The sequence below is a fragment of the Callionymus lyra genome, chromosome 3 (assembly GCF_982586985.1).
Source record: "Callionymus lyra chromosome 3, fCalLyr1.hap1.1, whole genome shotgun sequence".
Classification (NCBI taxonomy): Eukaryota; Metazoa; Chordata; class Actinopteri; order Syngnathiformes; family Callionymidae; genus Callionymus; species Callionymus lyra.
In genome coordinates, this window is record NC_141820.1 from 27544489 (window position 1) to 27571975 (window position 27487).

The following is a 27487-nucleotide window of genomic DNA, read 5'->3' on the forward strand; positions in this document are numbered from 1 at the left end:
TCATGAAGCTTCATCACAACTTGAAATACATTTTTTTAATGTTTTTTAGTTTTCGCTTTAATCTTTAGAGACAAAAAATGAATGATGGTTGCTTTAAAGGTTTCATTGTTGCTATCGTCATGTGACTTTGGCTCCTTGGGGGAGGTATGCTCCGCTCATCTAGCGACTCATTATGTAAAAGGTTTAAAAGGTTTCTTTTTAACCATCTCTCATCTCGACATTAGTTTCATAAACGCGACAGAATGAATTTTAATGACACAGATTGCGCGTGAATCAATTTCACGCGTCAAAAGTCAGATGCTCTGGCAGATGGACAAGCAGAAGTGTGAAGAAACATTCACGGAGGAAACGAGGGTGAAATAACTGAGGTGGACGAGGAAGGGAATCAGAATGAAGAGACAGAACAAACAAGTCCTGACGTCTTCGATGTGAACACGCCTCGTCTCTTAAACAGGTGCTCCTTGTTTACTTATTCCAAGTACCCTTATACCTCCATCGCCATGGCAACGCTCTTCCTCACCTCCATCTCATCGATGCCTCATCGCTCTTATAAGATATTCCTCTTTTTTTTTTCTCCGACCGACGGAACGATAAACAACGGAGGAGGACTGTTTGATTCGTCTCTGATATCGACTAAACTTCCGCTGGTTCACCCCTGGATTGATTCTGGAAGAATAATTTTCGGTCGTTGGCGGAGAAGTGTAAACCGGAGAGGAAGTTGAAAGGAGGACAAACGGCGCTGACTGTTGTAAAAAATGAAGGGAATAAAAGAAGCTGGAACTCTTGTGTGAGTCCAGATGAATATTGATGAGCCAACCTTCAGAGTCCAATCAGTCTCTCAAACACAAGTGTGCGTTTGGATCAGAGTACAGGTCGGAGGTCAGCACAGGCTTTGATCCAAAGTGAAGTAAAGTAAGTAAAGTTAAGTTAAATCATCACGTCCATCATAGAGACTCAAACATGAGATGAAAAGACTTTACTGTCATGACTTTAATGTATTTGATACAACAAATGCTTGGATTATGCCTGTGCCTGTGCGTGTGCGTGTGCATTTGCATGCGTGTGTGTGTGCATATGCTCGTGTGGGTGCATGTGCATACCTGTGTGTGTGTTTGTGTTCATATGCTTGTGTGTGCACGTGTATATGCATGCGTGTGTGCATATGCTTGTGTGTGTTTGTGTGTGTGCATGTGCTTATGTGTGTGTGTGCGAGTGTGTGCATGTGTGCCGTTGTGTGCATGTGCTTATGTGTGTGTGTGCATATGCTTAGGTGTGCGTTTGTATAGACATGTGTGCTCTGCATTTGTATGTGTGAGTGTGTGCATGTGCTTCTGCATGTGTGTGTCAACTTGCATGTGTGTGTGTGTGTCCTCGTGAATGTGTGTACTTGCATGTGTGTGTGTCTGTGCACGTGCGTGTGAGTGTACATGCATGTGTGTGTGCTCGTGCGTGTACTTGCATGTGTTTGTGTGTGTGCTGGTGAATGTTTGTACTCACATGTTTGTGTGCGTGTGCATTTGCGCATTTGTGTGCATGTGCGTGTGTGTGTGTGTATGAGTGCGTGTTCACCGCATGTGTGTCTGTGTTAATGTGTGCAGGTGTGTGTAAAAAGACTCTAAAAGAAAGGGCATAAAGACAAACTAAAACACACAAAAAAAAACAATGTCAAAAGAAAAAATAACTTCAAAGTCGATTGAAATGTAGCTTGAAATCAAACTACAACTAAAGACTTTAACGTCTTCATGCCAGAGTCTCGATGAAGTCGTCTCCGTCTGCTGCTGCGTGAAGCTGCTCATCTGTCCGAGTCACAGCTGTCGGTCGGCGACGGACGGAAACACGTTCGGCCCGAATAACCATGAGCGGAAACGTCACCTCAGGCAGCTCCTCGCCTGTCAATCATGCTGTCCTCGCTCAGACGCTTCACAGCCGAGCTCACTCCGACAGCGCCGGATGTGCAGAAGGTCGGAGGGAAGAAAACAAAAAACCTCTTTGCATCGGAAGTGCCGACTGTGTTTGGACCTTCAGCACAGAACCTTGAGCAACTTCTGCTAATTATGAAGACAATGATCGAGTCTTGGGAAGTGAGTGAAAACACATCTAAACATGGAGAACGAATCAAGGACTTGCGGCTCAGTTTACACTTTTGCTGAAAGCTTAAAGAGGATGAATGAGCAGCAGGGGAAAGTACCCGAGCTCAGACCCTCAACGTGGAATAAACAAAATACATTTTTATCGCACTGTACTGACGTGTGTTGTATCGTTGTTAGCAGCAGATTTAAGTTCAACAACAATATCAAGGGTTTAGACAACAACAGAAAAATGAACAAAATTGCTTTATTTTGCACTTCTTTTTAAACGTTGTAGTGGGTTGAAACTGAATAATTAAAAATAAAAATAAAAATAAAAACAACAATAAAAATAAAAATAAAAATAAAAATAAAAATAAAAATAAAAATAAAAATAAAAATAAATATAAATAAAATTCAATTCAATTCAATTCAATTCAATAAACTCAACTTTAAACCAAAAATCTTGATTCCTACGTTAATTTTGAGTTATATATTTTTTATTTCATCATCTTAACATTTATTTTTCCCAAATACATTATCTTTTTTAACTTTATATATACATAAATATATACATTTTCTTTTTTAACTTTATATATATATAAATATATAAATTTTCTTTTTTAACTTTATATATATAAATATACATCATATGTTAAGCAACAACTACTAACAAATGATGTCCTTCAAAACATTTTCTTTCCTTCTTCTTCTTCTTCTACAAATATTGAAATAAAAACAATTATAATAAAAAAGAAATTGACATTCCCCGGAAAGTCAAGTCTGCAGCATTGAGTTTTTTTTTCTTCTATTGGTTTTGCACTTCCCAGCATCACACATTTCAGCTGGTTTGCAGATTTGATTGTTTTGAAATTGACTTTTTTTTCCTGACCACAGACATTTTTCAATCTTCTCAACCTTCCTCACTGATTTCATCGAAGTTGATTTCTATCTACAAACCGTACATGTTTATAGATTCATTTCCGGTGGAACTACTATTTCAAAGCCACCACCTGAAGCGTTTGTTCATATTGATTCGGTAGCGCGACAGTCCTCGTGGAAGAGGTGCGGTGAGAGGAGACCACATACAGTCCAGCGTCGCTGCAGATGAGCACATAAATAGAGAGGAATCGACTGGTGTTTCTCTCCGGCGAAGGCTGAGTCATCCGTCCGTCTGCCGGTGCCATCGACCCGTCAGCGCCTCGGTTACCGTCAGCAGGAGAAGACGGAGGACCTGCAGGTCTCCTGTTGACCAGTTAAGTGAAATTGTTGGACTTCTGTTCAACATGAGCTTGACCCTGGGAAGAGTTCCACTACTGTGGAAGACGTCCTGTGTGGTACCGGTGCCGAAGACTCAGCACCCTAAGGATCCCAGCTGCTACAGACCTGTGGCCTTGACATCCCACCTTATGAAGGCTCTGGAGCGGCTGGTCCTTAGTTACCTGAGTCCTCTGGTGCGCTCCTCCATGGATCCGTTGCAGTTTGCCTACCAACCTGACATCGGCGTGGAGGACGCCATCATCTTCCTTCTCCACCGAGCACTTTCTCACCTGGAGTTGCCTGGAAGCACTGTGAGGATCCTTTTCCTGGATCTAAGCAGTGCTTTCAATACCATCAGGTCAAACATCCTGAGGGACAAGCTGGAGCTGTCTGGAGCGGACACTCACCTCACGGACTGGATTGTGGACTACCTCACCAACCGTCCACAGTTCGTGAGGACCCGGGATGGTGTTTCGAGGACTGTACTGTGCAGTGTAGGGGTCCCCCAGGGAACAGTGTTAGCACCGTTCCTCTTTTCACTGTACACTGCAGATTTCCAACACCTGTCTCCCACCAGTCACCTGCAGAAGTTCTCGGACGACTCCGCCATCGTCGGCCTCATTAGGGACGGGGATGACGGGCCGTACCGGGGACTTGTCCAGGACTTTGTTGACTGGTGCCTGGAAAACCACCTTCAGATCAACTCCAGCAAAACTAAGGAGTTGATCGTGGATTTCCGGCGGTGTCCCTCCATCTCCCCCTCACCACTGAACATCCAGGGACAGGACATTGAGATTGTCACGACTTACAAGTTCCTGGGTGTTCACCTCAACAACCGCTTGGACTGGGTGGATAACACTGCTGCTCTCTATAAAAAAGGGCGGAGTAGAATCTACCTGCTCCGGAGGTTGAGGTCGTTTGGTGTCCGGGGGCCGCTCCTGAAGTCATTCTATGACTCAGTAGTGGCCTCTGCCATCTTCAACGGTGTGGTCTGCTGGGGGAGCAGCATGACAGCAAAGGATAGGGCTAAACTGGACAGCCTTATTAAGAAGGCCAGTTACGTCCTAGGGCGCCCCCTGGATCCTGTGGAGGAAGTGACTGGAGGGAGGATGCGGAGCAAGCTGGGCTCCATGAGGAGGAACTTGTCTCACCCTCTCCAGCACACACTGAGGGCATTGAGGAGCTCCATCAGTGATAGGATGCTCCATCCCCGGTGTGTGAGGGAGAGGTACCGCAGGTCTTTCCTCCCTGCTGCCATCAGACTCCACAACAAAAACACACCAAGATAACTATTTAACTGCACCTCTTGTTATTTATGTAAATATGATTGTGTAAATATTATATAGCGCAGATTTATCTTTATTCCATTTAGATTTTATTTCTCGTTTTTTATTTCTGGGTGTTTCATTTCTCTTGCTGCTGTTAAAACGAATTTCCCCTCGCGGGACTAATAAAGGTTTTCTGATTCTGATTCTGATTCTGATTCTGAGGTCAGAGGTCGCGGCCGGAGCGGTCTCCATGAGAAACACACCGACATGGACGTGTGACTTTTAGGGATGTTATGTGGGTCGAATCCTAGGAACGCTCAGATATTCACGGTATGTTCTTGTGACGCTGGAGGAATGTCACCTCGACGTGACGAGAATGTTCCTGTAACATGACGTAAGTAAGAGAGTGGTTTACTTGTAGTTTTGTTGAAGTTACTTCTCGGATGAACCTGAAGTGAATTCAAGCCCAAATTAAATTAAAGCTCAAATCTATTGACAAAAAGGACAAACCTTGTGAGTGTGATGAGGCTCCAGCTCCAGGAGCAACTGATTTCCTGACGGTGCAGGATTTTTGTTTCTCATTTTCAGCAAATATGTTTACGTCCTAATAGAAGTTTATGCAACAGCAGCAATATATCCTTTTTGACAAACCATTACATCAGTAAATTACATTTTCTCTACTCTACTCTACGGAAGTAGAACTCTTGAAAGAAATGTACAAACTTTTGAACGAAATGTATTTTTTTAAACAATATTAATCAACTTTTAAAATATGTTTACACACTTTTGAAATCAATTACAAACACATAACAAATATTAAAATGTAAAACTCCAGAAAGAAATGTACAAAACTATTTAAATACTGTGATATTCAACAATATTTAATATATATACAGTATATATATATATATAAATTGATATTAGACAATAATCCTTACGTTATCTCAGGGTCAAGGTGAACGGAAGGCCCGAAAACAAATGTGTATGTGGTATCCCTTGTGTCGCCTCTGGGTTAAACACATTTACAAATGTTTGAAATAAATGTAAAAACTGTTGTATAAAAATATTTGGATTAAATTACATTTTTAAAAGTCTTGAAATACATTCAGAAGTGTTTAAAAGCAATCAAAAAACTTAAAACAAATAAAAAACGTTTAAAATACATTTTAAAACTCTTGAGAGATAGTTAAAAACCTTTAAAATAAATTAAAAAAGTTTAAAACATGCATATATTTATAAATCATTGAAACAAAATTACAAACTAGCATTCACAAAAAATGTTAATTTGCTTTGCACTTCACAACCACCTGCACTCTGAACTGCATCTTGAGTGTAAATAAAAAAGTAAAATAAGATTTTACATCCAAACCTGCAAAGTGAACCTTATAATTTGACTCATTTTTAAGGCCAGATAAAATATCAAGGCTTGTGTAACTAGTGATTGTCTGATGAAGCTTCATGAAACAGTGTCATGTTGTTTAGAGGTCAGCAGGTGGCGCCATCAGTTTAAAAATGATATTTCATTAGAACAGTTGTTCAAAACAAAGGAAAATACTACAGAGACTGAATCAAAGCATCGATTTTGTGAAAGAGGAAAACGAGTCAATACAATCCAGTGTTTAAAATCAAGATATCCATTAAGAAGCTCCAGGGTAAGGTTTTTGTTGGCTAGCATCTCAGTTTACTGGAGAACATGGCGTGAGCTACGCAGTGAGTTTATGTCCATGAACGTGGAAAGAAAAACGAGGGTTCTTCTTGGAAGCTTCCAGTTTATCACAGAGTGAATGTTTTCGCCATCACTTTAAAATGATGTTTCATTAGAACAGTTGTTCAAACAAAGGAAAATAGTGCAGAGACCGCCATCTAGTGGACTCTGAGAATAATGACACTGCTTCATTGAGCACTACTGTACCGTTTTTTTGTCAAAATCTCTTAAAATCCCATACAAACCTGGCGAACCGAAACATTGTATTTCACATGCTTCACCAGAAGTCCGTGCACACCCCTCCCTCTCTTATTGAATGTCAAAGTCCGTCAACTCGATATCTCTGAAGCTACGATTTTAAAAGTGGACACCTGATTACCCAGAGGTCCTTTTTAAAGACCCTGGGCTGCCGTTCAGGAATGAGAACATCAGTCCGGAACCTGGCAGGTCCGGACCTCCTGAGAAATATGTTTCCAATTAATGTTCCAATGAAACATCTATTGTTGTTTGTGGCAGCTCGCTACCACCAGAACCACCGCCCCCCCACCCCCGCTGTCTGCTGACTCCATATTAACTGACGACTAACAACCTCGAGGGCTGCTGGGTAAATGGGGGGACGGGCGGGGGGTGTTTTCACAAGCTCCTGGGTCGTGTCTGGGTCTGAGCCGCTGAGGCGACAGACTGAGGAGGATGGATTTGATTAACCCTGTCGAGGAAGTTAGAGGACGCTAACAAGGGTCGACCGTTCATCACCGCATCCATTACACCAGATCACTGCCGCGTGTCAACCTGGAATTAAGTTTTGCTTCTGGGCGGCAGAGTGACGGGGACGTGGCCGGAGATAAAGGGCGGCTGGTGAAGACGCCCAAGACGGTGTTTAAGGTCTTGTCCGTGCGACCACAAATCTTTTTTTGTAAAATTACTAATGGAAAAAATGAACGTATACAGACCAGAAACACGGTGACACAATGAAAACTGAGATGTTGATGTGGACGGTTTCAAAAATGTAATGAACTCTAAATTTAAGGTTCCTTGAATCTCCCAACAGTCTCGAAGAACACAATCTGGTCCAACATGAACTAAAATAGTTGTATCAGAAACACTTGAAATGTATTATTTCAGTTAGCACTGTTAGCCACTAGCTAAGCTAGCAAATATATCATTCCGTTTTAAAAAACACAGTTGAAAGATACATTTGTTGTAACACTTTCAGTCGACAAATGACAATCCTATAACAAAATAAGCATTTAAAACAAACATACATAGCTGCTTGAGACCTTGGCTCCTGTAGTGGTTTCAGTTAGCACTGTTAGCCACTAGCTAAGCTAGCAAATATATCATAACGTTTTTAAAAACGGTGTTGAAAGATAAATTCGTTGTTACACCTTCAATCGACAAATACAATCCTACAACAAAAAAAGCATTTAAAACAAACATACATAACTGCTTGAGACCTTGGCTCCTGTAGTGGTTTCAGGTAGCACTGTTAGCCACTAGCTAAGCTAGCAAATATATCATTCCGTTTTAAAAAACACAGTTGAAAGATACATTTGTTGTTACACTTTCAGTCGACAAATGACAATCCTATAACAAAAAAAGCATTTAAAACAAACATACAAAGCTGCTTGAGACCTTGGCTCCTGTAGTGGTTTCAGTTAGCACTGTTAGCCACTAGCTAAGCTAGCAAATATATCATTACGTTTTAAAAAAACGCAGTTGAAAGATACATTCGTTGTTACACTTTCAATCGACCAAGACAATCCTACAACAAAAAAATAATTTAAAACAAACATACAAAGCTGCTTGAGACCTTGGCTTCTGTAGTGGTTTGAGTGATGTCATGATGTCACATGTCTGTCAAAAAATCCTTTGACTTATTAATAGAAGTATTATTGGTCCGTCTTTAAAACTGTTGGATGGACATAAAAGAGGATTTTTACGCTAGAAATGATAGTTTTATTTTGAAAAGCGAGTTGTTTTCTTTTTTTTATAAGAGCATCATTTTCATTAAAGAAACAATAAAAGTATATCCAAATATTTAAATATTTAAAGAGTGTTTTGGTGATTATTCTGTGTAATATAAATTGTTCTCATAAAACTGTTCATATTTACTTGAAAACATGTCACTCACAGCAGTTTTAATCCTCCACGTTTCTACTTTTTCTACTGGCTTTCATAGAAAGAACTATTATGGGGTCTTTTTTCTGCCTCCTTGACGATAAATATTAACGCTGAATGATTCTCCGTTTGATCGGAACCTCTCGCTTCATGAAGCAGCTTCGTTTGAAGCAGAAAACCGATTCTCTCATCTGGCGCAGGAATCCATGGGCGTGAATAATCCAACGCCGCTTGTTTGATAAAGACTTGCGGTGAGAAAATCCATTTGACGATGATGAAAAGCAGACGGGAACCATGCATCGGAACTCCAAGGGCTTCAGCGACCAGGTTTGTTTCGGATTCTTACGAAGTAGGACGCGACGCTTTGAAGCCTCATTGCTATGCCGCCGCTCCGGCCTCTCCTCCGGCCGCCTCCGTCCATCAGTGGTAAAGGTCACAGTTCGCCACGATGAATCGATCCTCAGCAACTTCTGAAGACGCTTTTATGTCCAACAGCGAGGAGGTACTTCGGCCAAATTAGTCCTCCCTCCGATTTCCTCCCACCATCGTTCATGTGTGTGAAAAAAACACACTCAAGCCACGTTCAGACTGAAAATAACAAACTGCTGTCTTTGGTTCATTAGCATTAGCCACTATGCTAACAGGTAGTGTTTAAACAAGACGCTGTTTAAAGTCAATTTTTTAATTTTTTTCATTATTTTTTTTATGAAATGCGGTAAAAGTTTGTTACTTAAGGGAAAGGTCAGTGAAAAACTATTTACAAAACATATTTAAAATAACTTACACTTATAAGTTGAAATGTTCATGTGGCCCATGTCAGGTCCTGAATGTACCGTAAATAGACGAATAAATAATAATAAACCGTGCTGTTAAAAATGCTTAAATATGATTTAATATTAAAATAAGTTAATTATGAATACATCTATTGATATTTTAAATCATATATCAGTTCACTTCAAGCTAAAATGTGATGATTAAAAACCCCGCCTTCACCTGCCAGGACCTTTTGCCTCACGAGGGACAAGCAAAAATATTTCCGGTAAAAACTACTTTAAAATAAATTCTTCACAATAGTATAGTTGTGTATAGAATGTTTTTAACCACAATGTAACAGATTAAGAATGAAAAATCACATTTTATTTTCTACTCTCGTTATTTAAACTCCTTTATATCAGTTCTTGTTAATACATTTTTGTTTTCAATATAAATGTGTATTTATATTTAAATGCATTATGGTTAATTATTTTACTTTTACAATTATTTCAGTTTTAAATATATTTATTTTTTAGACAATGTTTTAATTGTGCTTTTTGAATTGTTAAATTTACATTTTGAATCTAACAATATATTTACATTTTTATGTTATAAAAAAAAATTGGTTTTCCATGCTTCAGACGTTTTCATTGTTGTTTTTAGTTTATGTTGTTTATTTAAGCAGAGGTTGTCAATTATTACAATTAAATTTAGCCAAATGTTGGACCCTTTTTTCTACAGTATTTCGTTTAATCTTCATTTAGGTTTTTTAAATTGATTTTTATTCTTATCTAAATGTAAATCTTAATAATAATGCAAAAATAAAATCCTTTTAATTTTTTTGTGTTATACATTTTATTACATTTTTGATGATATTATTTTTTACTTGAAATAATAAGAACTAATATTTTATATCAAATTCCCTATAAAATAAATAGCTTATTTAATAACGTTTATTCTAAACTTGTGATTTGATGGTGAAAATAAGTTTTCGTGAAACATTTAAATCTTTCCAGAGAGATTTTGTGCAAAAAGTTTCTCGGTCAACATGAGGAATGCTGCTGTTGTTGGTCTCCGGTGTGACCATAAATCCAGCCATCATTTTTCAATATCAGTCTATTTAAACGAGAACGAAGCTCTTGATGAGCGATGGCTGGTTTCCAAATTGTTTTAAAAAAGTAGTCAGGAAGAGAACCGGCGACTCTCCGGAGTCTCATTGTGAAGACGAATGGAGTCTCCTGCGTGGAGCAGATGTGCACAAACTGCTGCTGAATCATCATTTGAGTCGTTGTTATTAATGCCAGCGACTCTTTAACTTGACAGATCGCTCCTATTATCAGCCGCTTAAATCTGAATCACTGACCTCTGGATCTCATTTCAGACCAAGAACACAAGAATGCAGAATGAAAATGCCATGACGACGCACACGGACCTTACTGTCTCAGGACCAAGGTTGCTAGTTTGATACCTGAGGTACCACAGGTCAGATCAAAAGTGAATGTAAGTGTTAAATTAGTGATGGTCTGATAAAGCTTCATGAAACAGTGTCATGTTGTTAAGAGGTCAGTAGGTGGCGCCATCAGTTTAAAAATGATGTGACATTTCATTAGAACAGTTGTTCAGAACAAAGGAAAATAGTGCAGAGACCGCCATCTAGTGGACTCTGAAAATAATGACACTGCTTCATGAAGCTTCATCAGACCAATCGCTAGTGGACAGTAGTGGTAACTGACACGATGTGGGAGGCCTGTGGGCCAGACGCGGCCCTTTATGTGGATTTATCTGGTCCTCAGAAAGTAAATTAGACAGTTTCAAGTTGCTGTGAAATGTGAAAAGTTCAGAATTTTCCGCATTTAAAATAAAAATGTGTTTCTTTTGTATGGTAAAAAAAAAGTTGTATTTGAATTAATTTAAAAAAACAACTATACTAATTATTTTACTTTTTCTTTTCCACTCTGAATGACTTTTTTATATTTAATATTTTGTATTATTGTCAATATATTCACTGGTATAAGGTATACATGTTGCAGGGAAAATATATTTCATTTTTTCACAATTCATTTTATTTATTTATTCAATCTTTAATATACATTAAAAGCATAGAAAATAAATATTAATTGTATTTAATTGTTTTATGTCATCTGTTTTTAATTGCCTCATAATAAAAAATATAACATTTACAATTTATTTCAGATTTCAATAATAAAAAAAAAAAATCAAATATTAAACTGCTTTTTTTTGTTTTTTATTATTATATTTTATTAAAAATAATCTTTATATATTGGATTTTAATATAATTTTTAAAATTGTATTTGTTTCTCCTCTTAACCTTCAATTTATTTTTGATTGTTATTTCACAATTTTTTTAAAATTATATTTTATTTAAAAAAATCTTTATATATTGGATTTTAATCATTTTTAAACAATTGTATTTGTTTCTCCTTTTTAACCTTCAATGTATTTTATTTATGTTTGATTGTAATTTCACAAAAATAAATAAAATACCACTTTCCTCAAAATACCTCAAATTAATGTTTCAGCATTTTAAAGTATTTTTTTATTGTTCAATGAAAAATTCAGTTGAAATCAACACATAAATAAAATTGTTTTTAAAAAAGATCTAATTTTTCCTTTTACCATTTAAATTCAATTCCGTGGTCCGTCTTATCGATGGATGCGTCTGATGAAACAAGAACGACTTCACAAATGTGTCTCAAATTTAATAACACAACTCAAACAAAGTGATAAATGTACCAAAAGAAGACAAAGTCATGCTCGTGTTCCCTTTTCCGTTGCTGGTAGAGTGGATGCTACAGAGCGAGGCAGCAGCCGTGAGTCTGCTGGTGTCGTGCTGCTCCAGGAGAATAAATAAAAGCGACTTTGGTGCAAATGACGCGGAGAAAACCCTCCGACCAGAAGAGCCCGTCGGTCGAACATCCAGTCCGTCCGTTCGAACCAAAAGACGATGAGGACTCGGGTCTCACGGTCACAGCTCAGTCTCCCACGTCACTGTCCTGGTCGCCGATCACCCACAGGAAGTGGAAGCTGAGGGCCAGCAGGGCCGTGCCCAGGAGGTCGCCCAGCGCCGTCAGGTAGGGGATGGAGAAACTGTCCGGGTCCTTGCCACTGCGCCACATGGAGTGAACCATCCAGTCGGCGATACACAGCAACAGCAACACCTGCGGGACACACGGGAGGAAACCAGAGTGCTGCAAAGTTAAAGTTGAGGTCAAAGCACCTCCTTGGCAGAGGTAATAAACATCTACTACGGCATCAGCGGGTTGTAACTTTGTGTCTTATGAAGAGAAGCGGCCGAGAATAAACACGACATCTTTCTCCGGGAGAGGGAACTCTCTCAGGTGTGATATCACCCATTGTGGCGGCGAAGACGACGACGAGGAGTAACGGCGGCGAGCAGCCGACCACGAGCGTGATGCATACGTACGTGTGCACGAGCAGACGAGCGCGGCGAGAGGAGTAGTCTATTAAAAGATAAGCGGCGGCCCATCATTTACAGTGAAAATGAGCCGTCCGAGGACACGGATATGAAAACAGGGGAAGGCGACAGCAGGTGCTCAGATCTGCCGTGATGAGTTTACCGAGTATTACGTTCTAATGTGCGACGACACTCTGAGAACACATGATCGGTGACGGGCTGTCACTCAGCCACACGTAAGGTCACGGAAGGTCACTACAGCAGAATACATGACGTGTATTACAACATGAAGGAATAGAATTGATAAATAACAAAACAAATATACCATTTAAACTAGGTTAAATACTTTATTTACACTCTAAATACATCAAAACTAATAAATATGACGAGTACAAAGTCTACTTCTGCTTCTAGTACTGTAACTAGGGGTGTACGAAAATATCGATATATCGCAAATATATTTTTAAAATACGATACTGTATCGATATTCAATAGCACTGTATTGATATTTAAAAATGTTATTAATCTTTTTTTACCTTTCAAATTACATTTTATTTTAATTCAAAGTTATTATATGGTTTATATTTCAATAGTGTGTGTATAAAAGACAATCATTTGATTTGACAATTAAAACTCAAATATTCACAGCATTTATTTATTTGTGTGCTGCAATTAAACCTCTGGCCGCTAGTTGGCAACATTTCTCATTTCCTCTGTTCAAAAGTAAGTAAGTAATTTATATTAGTGAAGTGCTTAAACAATCAACAAAAGCGTATAAATGGCAGCAGTGACTGAAAAACTAATGATACAACAGGCTCCAGCATCTTTTAAAGTTGATGTGTGGAAAGTTGAAAGTTTAGAGATAAAAAATTAAACACTGAAAGGTACTGGATATTTCATGTTGCTCCAGGTTGTTTACCTTTTTGGTTCATATTTTGAGAAGCACTTTCCTACAAGCAATTTCACATTTTAAAGTTTAGAGAAAGTATTTGCTCATTTCTCTATGAAAAGCCTAAAAAAGCGTTGTTTCTTAAAAAGAAACAATATGTTGTTCCTACAGTATCGCAATATATCGTTATTACTACAGTATCGCAATCTATTGTTGTTCCTACAGTATCGCATGTATTGTTATTACTACAGTATCACAATCTATTGTTGTTCCTACAGTATCGCAATATATCGTTATTACTACAGTATCGCAATCTATTGTTGTTCCTACAGTATCGCATGTATCGTTATTACTACAGTATCACAATCTATTGTTGTTCCTACAGTATCGCAATATATCGTTATTACTACAGTATCGCAATCTATTGTTGTTCCTACACTATCGCATGTATCGTTATTACTACAGTATCACAATCTATTGTTGTTCCTACAGTATCGCAATATATCGTTATTACTACAGTATCGCAATCTATTGTTGTTCCTACAGTATCGCAATATATCGTTATTACTAAAGTATCGCAATCTATTGTTGTTCCTACAGAATCGCAATATATCGTTATTACTACAGTATTGCAATCTATTGTTGTTCCTACAGTATCGCATGTATCGTTATTACTACAGTATCACAATCTATTGTTGTTCCTACAGTATTGCAATATATCGTTATTACTACAGTATCGCAATCTATTGTTGTTCCTACAGTATCGCAATATATCGTTATTACTACAGTATCGCAAAATACCGTTGTTACTACAGTATCGCAAAATATCTCGGAATATATTGTCGCTCCTACAGTATCGCAATATATTGTTATTACTACAGTATCGCAATATATCCCAATATATCGTTATTACTACAGTATTGCAATATATCTTTGTTCCTACAGTATCGCAATATGTCATTGTTGCTACAGTTTCGCAATATATCGTTGTTACTACAGTATCGCAATATATTGTTGTTATTACAGTATCGCAATATATCACAATATATTGTTGTTCCTACAGTATCGCAATATGTCGTTGTTACTACAGTAACGCAATATATCATTGTTACTACAGTATCGCAATATATTGCAATATATCGTTGTTACTACAGTACCGCAATATATTGCAATATATATTGTTGTTACTACAATATTGCAATATATCACAATATCTTGGATCGGCAGATTCTTGCTAATACACAGCCCTTAACTACTAGCCAATCTTCTACATCATTTCTAACAATACTACCACTACTGCTATTACAACTCGTGCCAGCACTACTGCAAGTATAAATCATATTTTTACGTACGTCAAGTGATTTTATGTAGTTGGTTCAAAATCAAAGCAGATAAATGTTCATGTTGACATATACATTTGAAGATGCCAGTATTTAAGGTAAGAAAAGGAGGTTTTGAAAGTCAATATCATACAGAGACTTAGGAGTAAAAGTGATCGAAGCAATTTGATTTGGTGAAAGAGAATAAACAAGACACTTTTTTTTTTTGCTAGTCTTTTCTTACTTTTCCTTTCATGTTCATCTTACACTTTTCCTTGACAGGTTAATGATGAACTACTCTTCAATCAGCAACTCTGCAGCAGCCATTTAAAGCTCACTGGTTCCAGTCCGTGGTGTCAGACTATCCCTTGTTTCTTGTATAGTCTATTTTTCTTTGATTTAAGTTTTCTCTTCTCTGTTTCTATTTTGAAAGCTATGCGAGTATTAGTGACTTTTATTTCTTGTGTATTTCGGATTTTATTCCTTGTTTATTTTTTCTACCGAGTGTTTTTTTGTACCGTTTTTTGTCTATTACTAAATTCACCCTTGTTTTATGTCTCTTGGCCTCCAGATGCTACACACACTTGAATCCAGTTAGTTTCATGAGATTTCATCTATAACTAGTTACTAGTACTTCTACCACTGCTGCTGCTAATATAGCAGAGTGACAACTACTATAGCTGCATCATATTTAGTACTTCTACTAGTACTACTGCAACCAGTACTATTGCTGATACAACTAATACAGTTGCAAATTCCTGCCTCTTTAAAAATAAAATAGAAAGTGAGGCTTGAGAAAAAGATTATGATACATAGATTATATACAACACAAAAGTGAGAATTAAAAAGGAAACAAACTTAAAGAAAAGATATAAAGGATGAAAAGAAAAGTACTTCTTTTTTTAACATCATAAAAACCTTGAGGCTAAAAAAACAACAAAAGCTAAAATGCTCCATTTAAATCCAAAAAGCCAAACGGAAAAGAAAGAAACACCACTGAAGTATAGCTGAAGTGTTGTTGTGACACAGCGCACAACAGAAGCGCACAACTCAAACGCAGGATTTCACAAGCGAGCGCGTCTGTGTTTTGCTTTTAAATCACAGCGACAGCCCGAACGTCTTCTTGGTCGTTGCAGCCGCGGCTTCAAGCGTCACCTGACTCCCAGAAAGCCCTACATCATTCACGGTGAGCAACTTCCTGTCCAGAATATTAACTCTGGGCAGCATTTGCATGCAAAGTGGCGCCGGCGTCAGGTTGCCAAGGATGTGGACACACCCCATCTCTCATCCCTCTCATGAGTCAGCGACAGACATTAGCTTCACCACAGTCAAACAGGAGAACACTAACATTATGATCAGAAAGAAAAAAAGGTCTAAATGTAACAAACTTTATTTTCCTGTCGTTGATCCACCGACTTCCTCCACAGTGGACAGAGCAGGAAATTAAAGTGTGCAGGTCTGTGGCCCTGAATGAAAAGTAAGCCTGAAGTCTCGGCGGTCACCTGAGCGAGGACGCCTGTCATCTCATCCTGATCCAGAGTCATGAGTTCAGGTGAGGGTGGAACGTGACGCGGAGACAGAGCAGAGACGCCACACTGTCCAGCTTCCATTTCAGAGAATATATCCTGTTGCTTTATTATTAGAATGACTCAAAGAGTCATTATTGCGTTTGGTGTTTCAGAATAAAGTGTAACCTTTAGAACCTAAAAACTGGACTATGTGACGCTCAGTTTGACACCGTTTTCGAAATTAAATTTCAAAGTTACTTAAGTTCCACATTGGTGCATCCTGAGGACACTGGCTGATCTTAAAGCTGCACTATAAGAAATGATCTCCTCATTCTTCAAAAAAGTTCCTCAGTGTCCCAATACTCAAAAGTTGTGGAATAGGAACGAGAGTGAGGCTTAAGACTGAAATAAATGGAGGCTAAAACCAGGAAAAACACCAAGCTACAAGTATTTTCTTGTCAGATTTAAAAACTCTTAGTTTAATGTCATATTAAAGATTACATACCTCTTGGTATCTTAACTTTTTTATTTATTTTACGATCTTTAGCGGTTGTAGTTGTTCTTTTATACTTTGACTGCTGTTTGGTGGAACCCTATATTCCTGAAGGAAATCTCCCAAGAGATTAATGAAGTCATATCTCATCTAATCATTTCTGACTCCCCCCACTGTTAGAACGGTGTCATTGCAAGTGTAAACCGTCGTGAAAACTGAAGTGTCTCCAGCTGCCTCAGTCCAAATCTGGGCTCATCTTGGGTCGGGTTTTCTCACCTTGTGAAAATTCCAAATTACCCCTGGTACTGAGCCATTATGGAGTCATGATGGAAATGAATGCAACCGCCATCTCCAAACGACCCTTCTATAGCAGTCTGGTTGACACGTAGGCAACGTTGTTTAGTGAAGATTACTTTTAAAATAACACATGGACTACGAGGCTGTTGCTCCTAAGCTTTGGAACGATCTTCCTCTCCCTGTGTTTGATGGATCTACTTACCTTTTAAAGTTGTCAAATTTATATGTATTTTAACTACGTATTGTTTTTTTTTTCAAGCGCCTTGTGACCCTGGTCTAGAAATGAGCTTTACAAATACTCATTACTTACTTAATTAATCAACAAAAAATGTTTTTTCTTAAATGTTACCGTGTGCCGCTTTAATGGAGCTAACAGCTCTACATTATTTAGGTATTTTAGTAGGAAGTCATCAAATTTCACTGGAATTTAAGAGTTAACTCGCATTTTAAAAGTCGACAAAGTCGGAATATCATCACCATCCACTAAAGCTAAAATGTACGAACATAAAAAAGTCAATATCTCACAAGAACGAAACCTCGTTAAAAATCCTAATGATTTTTTCTTCTCGAGCCTCAGAGTTCATGATGAGGGTAGATTTATAAATATCATCAACGTAACTCTTGGATGTCTCATTAAAGATTCGCAGTGAACATCATATAACGACCGTTTTCATTTTTACCGACAGATGAAAGTAGAAGCAAAAAAAACACTTCACAGAATATATTGATGATCAGTTTACCAGAGTCTTGATTAAGCCACTGTGTTCATAACTGCACACATGGCTAACTGGCATATTAAAAATGAATGTCAGCCGTGAAAACTGCAATGAAAAAATGACTATCCTCCATTCCACGTCCTTAAAAAATGTCAAACGTTGGTCGCGTGTGAGCGTCAGACGGGATAATGAGAGTGACAGAAATGTTTATTAGCGTCGTTGGTGGCAGAAGGTGTGCATGTAGTGTCGCTGCAGGTGAGTCTAGCTCCACTTGTGACCTTCACGCTCACACGCCCTTCCGGTCTTTGGAATAAACATTCCGGTTTTAATGACATCGGGAGCAGTTTTATGCCGGAGAACGGCTGAGAATAAACACACGTGTTTATTCGTTTGCTAATAAAGATTTTAAATAAAGCTGCTATTGTTTTATCGTAATTCAGGAACCACACAGAATTTAAATGACTACTTTGTAACGTTATGATTATTACCTTTGTTGTATTTACTTCACTACCTCTGCTAAGAAGCTAATGTGATCATCAACATCTGTCTGCCTGTTAGCAAAGTGTCTCGAAAAAAAACTGTAATTTGTCAGAGATGATTATGGGAAAAGGATTAAATCTAGATGATGTCTGTTCAGGAACAATTGTTTTCAACGATATTTCAAAAGCTAAAATCAAACTATACAAATAAAAATCAATGAAGATGATGAGATACTTTTTGAACAGGGCAGTTACACCGTTACAACACTAGGGAGAGCCAGAAACAACATTTTTAATCTAACATATTGCACCTTTATATTTGCTATGTCTATTTCCATTAGAAAATAAAAAACCCACAACACAGAGTAAAAGTTAATGAGTGGCTTGGCAGGGATCTGGACTCACTGAGTGCTCGTCTAGTATTTGAGTAATTGTAGTAGAAACAACGTGCCAGCGCGGGCGTGAATCGGAAACCTTGATAATAACGTGTCTGACAGTGACGTCCGAGTGTTCTTTGAAAGTATCTCATCTGCAGCAATTTGTGAAGCAGTGTTGTGTTCAAGGACACTTGCGCTCTGAAAGGATGGACCCGCCAGGCTGTGATTTAGAGATAACGAGAGGCCACTCTCCAGAGTGAACATCGCTTGAACGAAAACACTCTCTGGAGGCTCAGGTGTCGAGCGGTGGACGCACCTGCAGCAGAGCGGCGGCCAGGTAGACGGACATGAAGATGGGGGTCAACGTGGTGTGTCCGCTCTTCATCAGGTGGATGGTGTAGAGGAATATCAGGTGACCGGGGAGGACCAGAAGCAGGAGAACCTGCGCTGATCGATGATTTGCCCCTAAAAAAATAAATAAAGAAGGTTCGATTAAAAATCAGTTTTCAATTCTGGCTTCTTTTGAAGAAGAAGAAGAGTTACTCATTCGAGTGAGTCTCATTGCTGTATATAAAGGGTTAATATTTTAGTGATGGTTCTGACCTGTGCCGAAGAAGGTGCGGCAGGGATAGTAGCAACCTTTGGCCTCATCGGGGACCTCTCCAGGAGCACAGTGGAAGTGCAGGTGAGTGGAGATCCGGCTGGATTGAATGGCCACCAGATTCCCTCCAATACCTGGACGACAAACGCATCAGCAAGCTAAAGAAACTTCTGACACCGTTTGAAGTACAACCCAGATCTGCCTCTTTATTCTCTCCGATGCTCAAACGTATGTATTCCTGCACCATGTTCAATAATGGATGTTAAATGTTAGACAAGAATCAACTTCAAGATCAGAGCTGCTCCAGATCTCATGGCAGAGAGCTGGAACTATATATGTTCTTTTAAACCTCATGCAGACGAACACAAGAAAACACAAAGAGAAGTATGGACAACAAACAGATTCAGAAGAAAACCTAGAAAAAAAAGAGTCAAAATTACAAAAGAATAAACTCAGTACAGAAAAAGTCACACTTTAATACAGCTTGAAACTTTTCAGATCATTCGACTGAAGGTATTAATGTGCCAGTTAACGCCCTTCATTACAATGTAATAATGTTACATTTAGTGCTACACTTTCAGGTTGAATAAAGTTGTATTTGTTGCATCAACACACACACAACACATGTACTTTTGTCAACTATAACCACTTAATCTGCCATTTACGACCCAAGCCTCGAGTCTGACATCAGTGATGTAACTGAAAGTTTTGTAGGAATAAAGTAAGCGACTGTTAAAGTAGAGATAATAAACAAAATATGTAGTGGAGCCACATATTTATTACTCCTGTTGACAAGTACCAAGATTAGTTGTACATTTTCAACTTCAAACTTTAAAATAAATGGCTCTATGAAGCATTTAAAAAGACTTTTGCATCAAAACAATTGAGATATACGACTGTTTTCCAATCCTGATGTTACGCCATACATCAAACTCACAGCTTCTGCTAGTTAGAAGTTTAATTTCCTGGGTGTCAGAATTAAATTAGCATGTAGCAGATGAGCAGTCGGGGGAATGTGGGACGCCATCTGCACTGATAAAACACCGGCCGTGTTACACTCGCATGCTGCAGTGAACACGCTTTTCCCTTTAGCAAGTAAAACACTGAGCGGATCCTGCCTCTTTCATCTGTGCAGCCACAGTCTGGTGACGAAGCTCTGCGGGAGAACAACGCTCAAGAATACTGATGCCAAGGCGAGCAGGCGGCAGACGGAGAAAATAAAGGGAACTCTGATGAACAGCGAAAAGGTTTCGTGAGGTGCTTCTGTATCTGGGAAATTGCTCAGGGTGGAACTGAGCGATGCTTGAAAATAGATTTGTTTATTGCGCGTCATAAAAAAAGGGGCATAAATGAAATGACTGCGGTGCAGAAGTGAGTTTGACGCCACATAAGAGGGTTTAATAAAAATGAGAGTCCCGACACGATCAAGAGCAATTAGTGCGGTGAGTGTGATGAATACGAGGCTCGGAGCCCTCCAGGGAGTGTCGACTTCAGTTAATCTAGCCAGGTTCTTTGTTCGGCTGTTGACATTTTATACCAGCAACATCGGCCCCTAAACTCTCATTACCGGAGAATAATATCCTCCTTATACGCTTTTTAACCGAAACTGGGGCTTCATATCTCAAACATTAGACAAATGTCAGACGGAACTTCTTTAAATTCCACCATCGACACAAAAATCACAAATGTTTTTAACAAAATCATCAATTCTTCCATTGAAAACTTATATTTAACGCATAAACGATGCAGTTTTGTAACCAGATGCAGCAATAACATTGAAATCGTTCTGGAGTTATATTTTTTTAAAGAGTTTTGCGATAATTAATATTGCAAATTGCTAGTTTTACAGATGGATGACGACAATAAATGCAATGTAAAAACACATCATTCCAAATTATTATGCAAACTACATTATCCTCAGATCTTTATACTTTTAAGATGAAGACTTGAAAATAAAAAAGTGTAATTTGGATAATACTTTTGGAAACGATTAATGAAAATAATTCTTCATATAGTATTGACAAATGTATATATAAATAAATATAGAGAGGAAATGACATTTTAATAATTAATGTATTTTCAAATTTTTTCGAAAAACAACCATAATACATTTTATTTAAACCAAAACTTTAAGACCCAATCAAATCAATCCATGCTTGGGCTGTTACAACTAGTTATTAACTAGATTAGTCCAAACACTAAACTTGCTTTTGTGATTCTCTGTTGAGTTTGTAAACTGTTCGACTTTGATGCTCATTACGATGAAAGACGAGTGTTTGGATAAGATCCGCAGCCGTTGCAGTGCGAGCGTCAGTGTTTAGTCCACAGATGTGGAGGGAATGAAAGAAGTTTTTGGGCTCAATACCTTAGAAATCAATGAGGTCTATGACATCGCTGTTCTTAAAAACATGTGTTGGATCGTACAGACCGGCGTTTTCTGATCCATCACTCTGAGAAAAGGTTTGAAAAGTTGCCAGTGCATGATGGTAAGTACTGATGAAGCACTATGTTAACTTTCACAACCCACTAGAATGGCACTCACTCCTGTTTAATCTAGTGGTTTGTACAGCTTTTCTATTAAACATTGTTTAATGAAGCATCAGCTCATCCCTAATGGTAAACTAATACATATCCATTTCAACAAAATGAAGGTGACCAGGTACAATTCTGGAATAACCCAGAGTTCTAAAATTCCTCCTGAAGATTCCTAAAAAGGCCAGTAGGCGTAATGTTTCTGAATTATTGATGCATCCTCTCGCATATAAAATTTCAATATTCAGTGAAAATACATGCAGTACAGGACTCGACTCTATCGTATCATAAAAATGTAGAATTGGACGAAAGCTTTTCCACCTCATTGCTTTAGATTGCTTCATCCCCTGGTGAGTTGTGAATCCGCTTTCATTTCCATTCGTCTCACAAACAGATTTTTATGTTTGTTCTTCCATAAATGAAAACAGCCTCAAATGAGCAGATGTGTCAGAGCCACTGTAAGTTTTTAATGTATTCCCTGTTGTGCCGGGAAAATGATACCAAAGTATGTTTGGAAAAGCAAGTTATAAAAACTGTTCATAAATTTGGTTTAATTTTGGTATTTTCATATTCTGCACCTTGATGCTGCTGTAGGTTCCAATGAGCAAATACAGTAATTGATTGAATGTTTGACGGACTGACCTAAGTAACCAAGTATTGACTCAACCCTGGAACCTTATCATCAGGAGCAATAACCAAGGTTTCAGTTTTGTCCACATTTAAGTGTTATTATAATAAAATTCTAATTTCAAAATGTCCATTATATAGATTTTTTTTCTCCATCATTTTCTTTTTGTTATTTATAATTGTTGTCTACATGGATGTCTACATGGATGGAACAATCAATCTACAAATTGATTGTGCCATCTTTAAAATGTAAGTTTCCTTTTTTCTTCTTCTTATTATTATGATGTATTATTTTATGAGCATTTCTATTACAAATATTGATTGGAAAATAAGGCTGGATCTCTTATTGTGTGTTTCATGAGCATTTGTAATACTAACATTAAATGAAAAATAAGGCTGGATCTTGTATTGTGTGTTTAAATGTTTGTTTTTTTGTTAAACTAATATTAAATGGAAAAAAAGGCTGGATCTTTTCACCATCACTGCTGCCCCTAAGACCTAATTTGTCGATGAGAAAGTCTCTGATAGATATTTTTCATGTCAGGTAGTAAACAATTAAATACATAAAACCTGTCGTATTTAACTCCGAGTCTGATCAGGATTTTGAGCAGAATCTTTGGTGAAGTTGCATCTGCAAGAGCTTTCTCTGAGAGACATTTTACTGGCTCGTGCCGTTTTTTGGGGGTCGTCTACTGTCTGGGGTGAATGGGGGGACACACTCAGCAGGGGCGTGGCAGAGGTTTGAGGGTGATCTGGCTTATTCAGGTCACTGGGTTTGACAGGAGGGGCGAGGACAAGGAGGGCGAGCATGTCTGGGCTTCAATAAAGCTACAGGCTATCAGAGTAAAATGGGGGTACGTTCAACCGGAGAGAGTAGAGGCATGAAAAATTCACCGGATTAAACGTGAGGACGGAAAGACACGAGACAAGGAGAGGTTCTTGGCAGGCGGATTAAAGGCAGACACTTTATCGCAAAACAAGGCAAATATGCCAAAGCCATGAGCCAGGATCAAAAGATGCATGATGTCGAGCGAAAACAAGAAAACAGAAACATGTCCTATATCTCCTCAAACAAAATTAATTTACTACCTTGCAGTATAAACAGGAAGTAGACACGCTATGTGGAAATATTGATGGAAAATATCAGACAAGAAAACAGGAAATGAATGTTCTTTCATTCATTCATTCCTTTCACGAAAAGGAGACGCTTGTAAATGACACTGAAGAGTGGAGGCATCCGTCACATTGACAGCGACGTCTCATTACGTTAATTCCTGATCCCAGCCAGCAGCACTTAAGGCTGCACGTCAATTTAGGGGTTCGCTCGGCAGCCCAAGAGGCGAAGGGCGCTACATCAATATGGACATCTTGACGTTGAAGTTACTCATTTTATTTACCATTAATGAGACATTTCAGATCTGCGATGACAAACCAAATCGATTACATCAATTTACGTCAATTTAATTAGGACACATGTCCCATCATTTAGAAGAGTCGGATCAGATCTCATTAAGTGGTCAAACTATAAGTTGGTTTGTGTTAAACTCATGGCCCGGGAAACGCATCTGGCCCGACCAAGTCTAAAGCTAAAATAAAAGTAGATTGACATCAGGAGGTATCTGATGAAGCTTCATAAAGCAGTGTTTTAGAGTCCACTAGATGGCGGTCTCTGCACTATTTTCCTTTATTTTGAACAACTGTTCTAATGAAACAACACATCATGACACTGCTTCATGAAGCCTCATCAGACCATCACTAGTATTAAGATGCAAGTGTTTAAAATAAGATAAAAAACATAGATTATTAATGTCAATAGTTATACAGAGACTTGCAATAACAGTTGCAATAACAATTGTGTTGAATGAAAGAAACTTTCTTTGCAAGTGTTTGATAGAAAAGGACAAATATATAGGTAATTAAGACACATTGAACCTCCAAGAATAAAAAATAATATCAGACACAAACCGTTACATAGTCCTAAATAAATATGGATTTTGTTCGACCTGAGATTCGTACGGCGAAAGGATCCTGGCACCTTGTGGGGTTAAGTTCGACACCCCTGGTCTAGAAGCTAATGCTTACAAATGTAAGTAAGTAAGTAAGTAAGTAATTTATATTTAATGGTTGTAATGCTAGTACTAACACTGCAAACCTATTTAAGTGTCAGGAAAATATTTAAATATTTTAGGTGTTAATGTTTTACTTCTCAATAAATGTAAAGGTCTGGTTTGTTTCACGAATCACGATTTTAGGTTAAGAATCAAGTTTTATTTCACCAGGTCAGATTTTAGATTTTAATGCTAAGATTCATCAATATTCATTTTTTTGAATGGTCAAAGTCTTGCACAATTTAGAAATATTTAAATAAACCTTCTGATATGTTCAAATCCATTTAAAACTTAATTAAAGTATCGGCCAAAATATTAAAGATTTTTTAACTTTGCAAATCATATCATGTGTTACAAAAGTTCCTTTACGTTTTATAGTCCACTTATGTGTGTTGGAAAAAATAATTCTACTTTTTTTAAATGTACAATTTTTTATTTTTTTTATCAACTTGTGTTCATCTATACGTTGCAATTAAACCTTTATGTCAATATGTCTTCTGCAGCTAAAGGAAAAATGAACAATGAAGATCCTGGTAATGATTGCGGATGAGAGGATACAGTCGACTCCAGAAGCTTTTATATATTGTTGTTCCTACAGTATTTTAATATATCGCAGTATATCGGGTCGTTGTCCCTTTATAGTGGTACGTATCGTATTGCCAATATACACCCTTACTATTTAAATAGAATATCTCATATTTCTTCAAATGTTGTGCAATACAAAGTCCAAGATAATATTTAAGAGGGTGCTGGGGGATGTGAATAAAAACGTAGATGAAATCACCTGACAAAACATATTCTCTGCTTTGACTCATGGCTGCTAAGAAGTGAGCTTATTGTGTAGCTATTGTGTCACAACTAGACACATGAATTCCGCAGCCAACACCTGCAGTTTGCCTACCAGCCAGCAGTTGGTGTGGAAGATGCCATCCTTCACCTCCTGCATCGGACCTACTCCCACTTGGATAAAGGAAGCGGTTCAGTGAGAATCCTGTTCCTGGACTTTTCTAGTGCCTTCAACACTATCCAACCCACTCTGCTGCAGGACAAACTGACTAAGATGCATGTGGACCCTGGTCTGGTCTCCTGGATTACGGACTATCTTACTGATCGACCACAGTATGTCAGGCTGAAGGACATCAAGTCTGACACTATGGTGTGCAGTACAGGAGCACCTCAGGGGACAGTACTGGCCCCTCTCCTCTTCACCATCTACACTTCAGACTTCTGCTACAACTCAGAGCTGAGTCTCGTCCAGAAGTATGCTGACGACACTGCCATTGTTGGATGCATCAGGGACAATAGCGAAGACGAGTACAGGAGTCTGATACGTGACTTTGTGGACTGGAGTGAGAGGAACCACTTGCAGCTGAACACCTCAAAAACCAAGGAGCTGGTCTTGGATTTCGGGAGGTCCAGGACAAAGCCACGTCCAGTGTCCATCAGAGGCGACGAGGTGGAGATAGTGGACAACTATAAGTACCTCGGTGTGTGGATGGACAGTAAACTGGACTGGTCCTGCAACACAGACCATGTGTATAAGAAGGTTCAGAGTAGACTGTACTTTCTGAGGAGGCTTCGTTCATTTAACATCTGCAAGAAGCTCCTCTGCATGTTCTACCAGTCTGTGGTGGCCAGTGTCCTGTTCTATGCTGTGGTGTGTTGGGGTGGAAATGTGTCCAAGAGGAGTGTCAACAGGTTGGACAGGTTGATCAGGAGGGCTGGTTCTGTGGTTGGAATGAAGCTGGACTCACTGGTGACAGTTGCTGAGAGGAGATCATTGAACAAACTACTGTCCATCATGGACGATGACAGTCATCCTCTCAGCACTGTCATCAGTGAGCAGAGAAGCAGAATGAGTGCACGAATGCTCCTACCCAGGTGCAAAACAAATAGACTCAGGGACTCATTCATCCCTCGGGCTATTAAATTGTACAATTCTGAGTTCGGGGGCAGGAGTGGAGTGAGAGTATCTGGATGTTCTGTTCCATGTAAGTCTTTGTATCTTTGTCTTTGTTGTTTTTCTTTCCTTGACCTATGTTCTTTGTCTTTGTCTTTAGACTTAGATTGTGTCATCTTGTTCTTCCTCTTTATGTTCTTCTTATTTTATTTTTTATGTATTATTTTTTATTGTTTATGAAAAATTGCTGGCTATTGTAAAAAAAACAATTTCCCAAAGGAGACCTCCTGAGGGATCAATAAAGTTTTACCTTACCTTACCTTACCTTACATCCTCGTGTGCATGATGTGTTTTGTCTTAAAAGCAATTAGAGGCAAAAATCGCCCTCCATCTGGTTAAATGTCGCTCATTAATGCCTTTTAATTAAAAGCTTATCTCTTGTTGTGAAGGTGTCGGCGCTCTGGCAACTGTAGCTGAGCCCATTAGCCGCGGGTACGAGGTGTCAAGATGAAGATGAACCAGCGTTTCCTGAACATGCTGGGAGTCAGATGGCGGCAGGACGCTTCGTCTGGTCTCATTAGGCGACTTATTTATACACGTCTGCATTTTGAGTCTTATTTAGACGCCTTCATTTATCAACCGGCTGTTGACGGAACGCTCTTGTTTCCCCTTCTTTTACATTTATTCATTCTCTCCTGGGAGCGTGGCGACACAAGATAAAAAGATATCGACTGCTTTGAGTATAAACACTGCGGCTGACATGGAGCAACAAAACAAATCAATGACTTTGTAGCTACTTATACTTGAACTATTACATAGCACATGTATGACTGGAACGTTAATCTTAAATTTACTTTAAGAATTGCATCACAAAGGTGGTTAATCATTAATAAGTCTGAGCAACCATGTGGTCTTTCCAACATGTCTGGTTTAAAAATATAAAACAACCCAATCAAACTAGCATTTCTCTCACTTTAGCTTTTATTAACAATATATAACCTGCTTTTTAACACTGCTCTCTCTTTGTCTCACTCC

At 38.4% G+C, this 27487-nt stretch overlaps 1 protein-coding gene across 1 annotated transcript in view; it reads right to left on the reverse strand.

Moving 5' to 3' along the window:
* Positions 1-11892: 11892 nt before the first annotated feature.
* Positions 11893-27487, reverse strand: part of slc41a2b (solute carrier family 41 member 2b) — a 29671-nt gene continuing 14076 nt past the window's right edge. Inside the window, exons 9-11 of the mRNA XM_087787347.1 lie at positions 19288-19419; positions 19001-19149; positions 11893-12349 (exon numbers count right to left, since the gene is read on the reverse strand). Coding sequence (XP_087643473.1) covers positions 12164-12349; positions 19001-19149; positions 19288-19419 — 467 coding nt within the window. The 3' untranslated portion in view covers positions 11893-12163. The remainder of the gene's footprint in view (positions 12350-19000; positions 19150-19287; positions 19420-27487) is intronic.